A 10,327-nucleotide genomic window follows, 5' to 3' on the forward strand; every position below is an offset into this window, starting at 1 on the left:
TGTTAATGAAATACAACAAAGTTTGATTATTTTTCCTATGTAAACTATTTTGGTCTAAAATGACAATAAACTTTGAAAGAAAATGCCAATTTTGAATTATATACATTGAAGGAAACATATTAAAATTTGAAAATATAAGAAAACAAATTAATGACACATTAATTACTTTCTGTAACCTAAAAATTAGAATAGTTAATTAAGAAATTGAAAATTACCACAAAATGACAAGTGAAAATTAAAAACTAAGAATTAACCACAAAATTACATGTCGCAAAATGCATGAGAATGTGACAAATGACAAAAATTGTTTTTATTTATTAGAGTAGATAAAAATAATTCAAAATAATCAATACATTATCAAATTATTATATCAAATTTAACAACAACGTTATTGTTATATTTAATAAAACATATATTTATAAATATTTCAACTATATAGGTGTTTCTGCACAACGAACGAGCATTCGCCTAGTTTTAAAATATATAAGACTACGTTTTTAAATAATACTCCAAATAAAGGATTCAATCGGAATTAATAACGGCTTAATAAAATATTAATACCCGTCTTTATATGTTATAATAAACTATTCATAAATATGTAAGACTATGTTTTTAAATAATAATTAATGTATCAATGGGAATTAATAACGGTTTACTTAGTATACTTTTTGGAACTGGACATGCATGCCGAAACGGTTTATGCTAGGTTTACGTGCCTATCGAAATTTGTTTTGTCTATTTATTTGGTATACTTATTAAAAGAATAATTATATTAAATCATGATTATAAATAATATTGTTAAAATTAAATAGCAAGTGTTTTTACATAAAACGATTAAAAGATTGTAAATATATTTTTGTTGATTTTGAATCTAATTTGATAAAGTGTACTCATAGCATTCTTTTATTAAATCTTAGAAAACTAGTAAGAGCAATAATTTTACAAAAATACGTTAAATTTGGGCTTTGTAATTAAAATATTAACTGGACAATTATAACTGAACATAATTGTGGTGTAGAACTTGGTCGTGAAGCCATAAGTTTCCAAGTAGTGCCAGCAACGGCAATGACATCAACTCAACTGAGGTTATCTATCGACTATAAATATTATTTTTACAAATACTGAAACAGTGCAAAAGCTTTAAACAACTATTCATGGCGAATACAGTAGCAGAGCTCGTCTTCATCCCTGTCCCAGGGGTTGGTCACATAATGTCTTCCATTGAGATGGCAAAAGTACTCGTTAATCACGATCAAAGGCTCTCCATAACCGTTCTTCTCATACACCCTCCTTATTCTGCCTTTGCTCTCACAACCTACATCAAATCGTTACCGAAGAAGGCTATCGAACGAATAAGCTTCATTGAACTCCCTAAAGATGAAACCCCACCCATGTTTGACCCCAAAGCTCTCGTGACTTCCTTTTATGAGTTCATCAACAGTCATTCCAAACATGTCAGAAATGTTGTTGCGGACATGATAAGTCGACCAGATTCCAATCCGGTAGTCGGGTTTGTCCTCGATATACTAAGCACTGGCATGATAGATGTGGCAAATGAGTTTAATGTCCCAAGCTACGTATTTTTCACATCAAATGCAGCATTTCTTGGCTTTAACTTGTATATCGAGTCCCTAGTGCTTCAGAACCAAGATGTTTTCAAGTTGAGCAACTCAGATGGCGAGATGCTCATTCCGACCTTCGTGAAACCAGTTCCGACGAAGGTTTTTCCGGAGCTGTACCAAACTCAAGAAGGTCTAGACTTTCTTATGCATTCTGTTCGGAAATTGAGAGAAGCTAAAGGGATAATGGTCAATACATTCTTGGAGTTGGAAACACATGCAGTCAATACTTTGTCTTCCCACAGTAGTTTCCCACCGGTGTATCCGGTGGGGCCTATACTGAATCTCGATGGTATTGCCGGAAAAGATAAAGACAGTGATGTCATCCGTTGGTTGGATGATCAGCCACCTTCCTCGGTGGTGTTCTTGTGTTTTGGGAGTATGGGATGTTTTGAGGAGGTTCAAGTGAAGGAGATAGCATATGCTTTAGAGCAAAGTGGCTATCGTTTTGTTTGGTCCTTACGTCGACCTCCCCCATCATTTAAAGTGCTCCCCGGTGATTATGAAGATCCAGGAGTGGTGTTACCTGATAGTTTCTTGGAGCGTACTAAGGGAACAGGGAAAGTGATTGGTTGGGCACCACAGGTGTCATTGTTGGCTCATAAAGCAGTTGGAGGATTCGTCTCTCACTGTGGGTGGAACTCGATTCTTGAAAGTTTGTGGTTTGGTGTACCAACAGCAACATGGCCAATGTATGCCGAACAACAGATGAATGCGTTTGAAATGGTGGTAGAGTTGGGATTAGCTGTAGAGATTAAGTTAGACTATAAGAACAATGTGTTTAATCCTGGAGACGATGTGGCCATTGTTAAGGCAAAAGAAGTTGAGAGCGGGATAAGGCGGGTGATGGAGAATAACGAGTTGAGAGAAAAAGTGAAAGAGATGAGCAAAATGAGCAGGGCTGCAGTTACTGAGGGTGGTTCGTCGTTTTCTTCAATTGGTTGTCTGGTTCGTGATTTTATAAGTAATACGATATGAATTTCACTTTAGTTTCGTGTGTTATTAATTTGACGAATTGCACGCGGATTTGCAATTTTGTAATCGAGTAAAACCACTTGTACCTCTTATGGTAATCTAATAAATGGAAACTCATTTTTCAAATATCATTAGTATAAAACGGACTTAATAAGATAATAGTCTATGGTTTTTTTTTTTTTTTTTTTTTTTTTTTTTTTTTTTTTTATTTATTGATGCGGATGCATGTTTAAAAAGCATTATTAAATTACAAAAAACTCATTTGACATCAATAAATAAAGTAATCGCACAATTTAAAATTGTAGTTGGTTCGGTTTACGCAACCACACCATTTAACATGTTAATTGGTATAGTTTTGTATAAATGCGTTAAAGTTTAATTTGTTAATGCAGTTTCATCCAAACCTCACCTTCAAAATAAGATTTTTTGCTGCGAAAGTGTATAGGTTCCACCATTAAGTTACGATTTTTTGATGCTATTTTTGTAAATTGTATCATTAAATCCATTACGACTTTTAACATGTTTTCAAAATTAAACTTCATCGAGATACCTGCGCATTTTTTTACAAGCTAGACTTCAATTAAAAACAATAAAAAATTGGAATTACATGATACATTACAATGGGTTTTCAACCCAAGAGTTCCAAATCAAATTCCTACCCTATTTCACTCTACTCTTAATCCATAAAAGGGCCAAAGCCTTGACATCATAGGCTAAAGCTAACGGACTCTTGACCTTAGTATTGGTGTTGAAGATCACGTCGTTCCTATATTTCCATATAGTCAATAAGAATGCTCTAGATATCGCTTCTAAGGTGTCTAAATATCTACTTCCGACTTTTACAGTAGAGATCCTTGCTGTCACGGACACGTGTTCGACATTACTCCTTGCCTGTGCGGCGTACCGAGGTCCCCCATAAAACCCCGATACCAACCCTCCCACTTTACATACAACAACTGGTTTCGCCTTGCCATGGGCTCATCAGGGAAGCGACACTAGCCCCCAACCAGATGTATCTCTAGAACACTACGACCCCCTTCACTGTCACGCACTTCAGTGACTCGGCCAGACAGCAACGACTAGCATAACAACATCCCTTGGGCTAGGACGCCCCCTTTTGAACCCAATGACAAGCTATTCCAGTGACATGGTCTTTGTCTTCTTGGTCAACACGGTCACGGGATATCAGCCCGTGATACTGCACATTAAATTATTCTATTCATTAAATGTAATTGTATTGTTATTATTCTTTATTTTATTTAACCTCTTTATACATTAAATGATTGTTTTCTTATTATTAACAGTTTAAAATGGATACGCATGTAATAAAATATTTAAAATTAGGATTAGACCACGAGTTTATATTTATTATATCATTTGTTTGTTTAATGATGTTATATATATATATATATATATATATATATATATATATATATATATATATATATATATATATATATAGAGAGAGAGTTATGTTAATATGTTTTCAACAAATATTGTATATATATGAAAAAACCAATCAGAACTAAGCAAAAATAAAATCATTAATAAACCATAAAAGGGTATAATAGTAATCTATGCACCTGCTTATATGAAAATTCTTAAGATATTGGATCAATTCTCCTTTAATCCTGTCCTTCAACATCTTAAAAATCCTACTCTACCATTACGGTTTTCAACACGCCAAAACGTTTTGCGCAAGGTTTACTTGGCCATCAACATATATTTTATTCTATTTATTTGGTACTAAAAAATAATTATATTTAACTAGGAATTATCTTTACATAATACGATGAAAAAGATTATAAATACATTATTGTTGAATTTTAAATCTAACTGTTTTTGCCATTTGACAAAGTTTACACATGTCACTCTTTTATTAGATATTAGAATGCTAGTTAATTAGAGCAATAATTTTACAAATACAAGTCAAATTTGCCAACATACTTATCGTGCAGAACTTGGTCCCCAAGCCATAAGATTCGAAGTAGGGCCAGGGCCAGCAACGCAATGACATCAAATCAACTGAGGTTATCTATCGACTATAAATATTATCCCTACAAATACTGAAACAGAGCAAAAGCTTCCAACCCACCATTCATGGCGAATTCAGTAGCAGAACTCGTCTTCATCCCTGTTCCAGGGGCTGGTCACATAATGTCCACAGTTGAGATGGCAAAAGTACTCGTTAATCACGATCAAAGGCTCTCCATAACCGTTCTTCTCATACACCCTCCTTACTCTTCCTTTTCTCTCACAACCTACATGAACTCGTTAGCTAAGAAGGCTATCGAACGAATAAGCTTCATTGAACTCCCTCAAGATGAAACCCCACCCAAGCTTGACCCCAAAGCTCCCATGACTTCCTTCTATGAGTTCATCAACAGTCATTCCAAACATGTCAGAAATGTTGTTGCTGACATGATAAGTCGACCCGATTCCAATCCGGTGGTCGGGTTTGTCCTCGATATATTTTGCACTGGCATGATAGACGTGGCCAATGAGTTCCATGTCCCAAGCTACGTATTCCTCACATCAAATGCAGCTTTTTTTGGCTTTAAGTTGTATATCGAGAACCTAGTGGTTCAGAACCAAGATGTTTTCGAGTTGAGCAATTCAGATGGCGAGATGCTCATTCCAACCTTCCAGAAACCAGTTCCCACGAAGGTTTTTCCGGTGGTGTACCAAACTCAAGAAGGTCTAGACTTTCTGATGCATTCTGTTCGGAAAATGAGGGAGGCTAAGGCAATCATGGTTAATACATTCTTGGAGTTGGAAACACATGCAGTCAAGTCTTTGTCTTGCGACAGTAGCTTCCCACCGGTGTATCCGGTGGGGCCTATACTGAATCTCGATGGTATTGCCGGAAAAGATAAAGACAGTGATGTCATCCGTTGGTTGGATGATCAGCCACCTTCCTCGGTGGTGTTCTTGTGTTTTGGGAGTATGGGATGTTTTGAGGAGGTTCAAGTGAAGGAGATAGCATACGCTTTAGAGCAAAGTGGCTATCGTTTTGTTTGGTCCTTGCGTCGACCTTCTCAACTGGGTAAATCATTTGAAGTACTCCCCGGTGATTATGAAGATCCAGGAGTGGTGTTGCCGGATGGTTTCTTGGAGCGTACTAATGAAACAGGGAAAGTGATTGGTTGGGCACCACAGGTGTCATTGTTGGCTCATGAAGCAGTTGGAGGATTCGTCTCTCACTGTGGGTGGAACTCGATTCTGGAAAGTTTGTGGTTTGGTGTACCAACAGCAACATGGCCAATGTATGCCGAACAACAGATGAATGCGTTTGAAATGGTGGTAGAGTTGGGATTAGCTGTAGAGATTAAGTTAGACTATAAGAACAATGTGTTTAATCCTGGAGACGATATGGCCATTATTATGGCAAAGGAAGTTGAGAGCGGGATAAGGCGGGTTATGGAGGATAACGAGTTGAGAGAAAAAGTGAAGGAGATGAGCAAAATGAGCAGGGCTGCAGTTACTGAGGGTGGTTCGTCGTTTTCTTCAATTGGTTGTCTGGTTCGTGATTTTATAAGTAATACGATATGAATTTCACGTTAGTTTCGTATGTTGTTTGACGAATTGCACGACAGATTTTCAATTTTGTAATCGAGTAAAACCAGTTGTACCTCTTATGGTAATCTAATAAATGAAACTCATTTTTCAAATAACACTAGTATAAAACGGACTTAGTAGTGTATGGGTTTTTTTTTATTGATGCCGATGCATGCTTAAACCGCATTATTAAATTACAAAAAACTAATTTGACATCAATAAATAAAGGAACCGCACAATTTAAAGTTGTAGTTGGTTCGGTTTACGCAACCACACCATTTAGCATGTTAATTGGTGTAGTTTTATATAAACGCGTTAAAGTTTAATTTGTTAATGCAGTTTTATTCAAACCGCACCTTCAAAATAAGATTTTTTGCTGCGAAAGTTTATAGGTTCCACCGTTAAGTTACGATTTTTTGATGCTATTTTTGTAAACTGTATCATTAAAACCATTAGAGTTTTTAATAAGTTTTCAAAATTAAACTTCATCGAGATCCCTGCGCGTTAAATTATTCTATTCAATTTATATATATATATATATATATATATATATATATATATATATATATATATATATATATATATATATATATATATATATAGAGAGAGAGAGAAAGGATCATTTGAGAACTCATAATTTCCCGAGAACCCGATAACTAATTTTAGGCCCTAGCTAAGATAAAAAAAAAATAAAGGGTTGAGATCGCTTGTGGCATTTTTGTAAATAAATGGAAAAAAATGACACCGGGGTATCTTTATTTTTTTGATGCTAGGGTGTTATTGGAACTAAAATATCATATTAAATGTCATCCCAAATTCTAAGAACGTCAAATCTTTTTCTCTCACACAAAACCCAGCGTCGCACCCCTGTATCATGAGAGATATCTTCCTTTCTCCGTCTGTGATGGCTTCTAATCCCGACTAAATTCCCACTGTGTTGTCAAAGTTGATGGTGCTTCTGATTACACATATTACTTTATCAAATCGAGTCAATAGATAGTGTGTAATTATGATTCAGTTGATGATTTAACTAAGCCACAATCGTAGATCTGGAATGAAACTCCATCCACCGCCTCCTTCCGACGAATCTCTTCCTGCACGATCTCTTCGCCGCCGATTCGCACTAAAATTACCGCCACATTGAGTATCGAGCTCGATGCACACAGTAAGGTTCAACGATCGATCCAATGATTTCACCTGGATATCAACGATGATCTCTCACACTCTCATTCGGTGCTACATTCTAATCAAAACTAAATTCCGACGAAGTTGGCGAACGCGATGTTGCGAACGGCGTCAGAATCATCGAACGTTGCCTCTCCCCTTTCTCCAAATCTGATCGTTCACCATATTTGTGCGCCTATATTCCTCTATTCCGATCTCGTTTCACCGGAAACCATATGATACCGGATCCCATTACACTAACCGCTGCTGCTATTGAATCTCACATCATTGCTGAGTCGAGACAAACGTTTCTACCTCCTCCACTTGTAAGCATCTACTGTGAATAAATCCAGTCTCATTATTGTTACGTCGATCACCATTACTGTGAGTAAATCATGTCTCATTATCGTAATTAGTTCGCAAAGAATACACACTTGTAAGCATCCACGTATTTGCAATTTAACTGTTCGATGTTTTGCGCGTTAGAGATTTATCGCCTTTTAGCTGTTTGATAGTTTGCAGATTACAATCTGTTATCTGTAATGCATGATATCTGGGACTGATGCCCTATTTCTTTGTTAATTATTGATAATTGTCGTCTAACTATTTTCTGGTTCTTATTGAATGTCTGTTTTAGGTTGCTTAGTTAGCCAGCATGTGTATTGTTAGCCTTTTGCTTTCTTTATTGTTTCCTTCTTTGGTAGAGTTTTGGGATTATGATTATGAAAGGTCCAGTTAATGTGGTTTGGTCTAGGCTTTCAATGTAATAGTTCAGTATGAGTCTGTAATACATTTTGAGAGTTGTTTAGGTGTTTACTGTTGGAAAGTGTGTTTACGACCGTAAACCCTGTTTACGGTCGTAAACCCTGTTTGCGGTCCTGTCTAGTATAAATAGCAGATGTGTAGATCATTGTGCAGTTGTTGATGCCATTGCGTTTACAGAGTGTTCCATCGAGTTGTACCTGACGTTTTTCTGAATATAAACGTGTGCAAGCTCGATTTCTTTTCTTCTTCCTCTTCTATTGTGATTGTTTGTTGCTTGATCATTGGTAAAGATTCTTTTCAGGACCTTACAATTGGTATCAGAGCAAAAACTGGTGTCAAAGCTTCATTCAATCGAGATTTGGGGTGCTTAAACTGATATTCTTATTGTTCGAAGATTGGTTTTAGTGTTTTAGTGGTTAAAGGAACTGAATCTACTGCAAAAACGTGTTTTTGAAGGCTTTTTGGGAGTTTACTGCCAACCGTAAACCCTTTTTACGGTTGTAAACTCAAGATCTTCAACAACCGTAAACTGTGAATCTTCAAAAACCATAAACCAAGCTTCGTTAACCGTAAACGCTTAAACCGTAAACGTATAAACCGTAAACTCATCAACCGTAAACGTAGTTTACGGTCGTAAACAGCTCAACCGTAAATCCAATTTACGGTCGTAATCACTTAAACGGTAAACCAAGTTTACGGTCGTAAACTCTTCAACCGTAAACCCAGTCTACGGTCGTAATCATTATCAACCTTAAACTTTTTTGTGACTTCAATCTGCTTTAATTTTAAATGGAATCTCAAAGTCAAAATCATTTTCACGAACTTGATACTGTCATGGGCACTACTACGCGTATTCCAAGATTAATGTCTGCAGATGGTTTTCCTGAGTGGAAGTACAGAATTGAAAAATACATTAAGATGAAGGATTTCAAAGTCTGGAGAAGCATTCTTAGAGGCCCTGTTAGAATCACTATGACAGTCGGAGGCCAAGTGATTGACAAGGCTGTTGAAAACTACACTGATGAGGAGTTTGAGAAAGTTGAAGAGCAGGAAAGGGCTTTAGCCACTCTAACCATGGCATTATCTCCTGATATTGCTCAAGGGTTCCGAGAGTACACTTCAGCTAAAGATTTGTGGGAAGCCCTAAGTGAGGTATATGAGGGCAATGAAGATATGAAGGAGAGTCGCCAGGACATGTTGAGACAAAAGTTCAATATGTTCAACTACATTCCAGGAGACACTCTTGAGGCTCAGCTGCAGCGGTTCACAACTCTCACCACTGACATGAAGATATCTGGGATTTTCTTGAACAAGTCAGAGATTAACAAGAAGCTTCTAAATGCTCTTTCCAGATCATGGGATATGAATGTTGCTGTGATTAAGAAGACCAAGGATCTAAACCGCCTTACTCTTGCTGAAATCATGGCGATCATCAAAGCTTGTGATATTGATGACATATAGAGAGAAATTAACCATGTGAACTCGTACTCTACTGCGAATATTGGAATCTCATCCAACAATGCTCTCTCATCAATCATGACTTCCTCAGGCCAAGTGTTTGCTGCTCAACAACCTCAGATTCAAACCTTTGCTGCTGCATCATCCATTCTACAAAGTCAGTCATTTATCACTCCACAAGTTGTTCCCTCTCCAAATGTGCCCGTTGTAGCCTCTTCCTCAAACACTAAAGACACTGATGAAAATCTGGCTCTAGCCACTGGGCTTGTTAACTGCTACAATGCCTTTGTAGCTGGAGAGCTTCCACCTCAGCTGTCATTTGCCGACCTGGATCAGATTCATCCTGAAGATGTGGAAGAGATGGACATTACATGGCAGATTGCTATGGCTGTTTTCAGGGCCAAGCAGTTTGCTAAGAAGATAGGGAAGAGCAACTGGGGCATGAATGCTGACAAGAAGGTGGGATTCAACAAGGGCATGCTGCGATGTTTCAACTGCCACGAGCCGGGCCATTTTGCTCGTGAGTGTCCAAAACCAGATCGTAGGATGAACAACAACAGGACGATGGTTGCAGTGGGAAACAACCGTGCAGGTGGTGCAGTTAATGGTGAAACTGCTATGGTCGCTCAGTCTTTTGATTGGGAGGTCCAGATTCAGGCTTTGAATATCTCAGGGCCATAAAATGCTCACCTAGCTCAGATTGATGATTATTCCTTGAATAATGATGCAGCTGATCCCGAAGCAGAAATGATGGAGCTGCAGTTTGCTCTAATGGTGTCTTCTACTTC

General features: G+C 37.2%; 1 protein-coding gene across 1 annotated transcript; it reads left to right on the forward strand.

Annotated features, from left to right (window-relative positions):
- The first annotated feature begins 1,154 nt into the window (after window positions 1-1,154).
- Window positions 1,155-6,268, forward strand: LOC145164887 (uncharacterized). The gene is made up of 2 exons (XM_079083546.1): window positions 1,155-2,591; window positions 4,665-6,268. The coding sequence occupies exons 1-2, from the start codon at window positions 1,155-1,157 to the stop codon at window positions 6,144-6,146; spliced, it is 2,919 nt and encodes a 972-aa protein (XP_078939672.1). The 3' UTR covers window positions 6,147-6,268.
- The last annotated feature ends 4,059 nt before the right edge of the window (window positions 6,269-10,327 follow it).

Source organism: Lactuca virosa, chromosome 3 (genome assembly GCF_052849685.1).
Source record: "Lactuca virosa cultivar CGN04683 chromosome 3, Lactuca_virosa_CGN04683_v6, whole genome shotgun sequence".
Lineage (NCBI taxonomy): Eukaryota > Viridiplantae > Streptophyta > Magnoliopsida > Asterales > Asteraceae > Lactuca > Lactuca virosa.

Bases quoted from the DNA above. Each gene is read 5' to 3' on its own strand.
- LOC145164887 (XM_079083546.1), top strand. From the start codon at position 1,155: ATGGCGAATACAGTAGCAGAGCTCGTCTTCATCCCTGTCCCAGGGGTT. The intron at 2,592-4,664 runs ATATGAATTTCA...TACAAATACTGA, and splicing joins GTGATTTTATAAGTAATACG to AACAGAGCAAAAGCTTCCAA.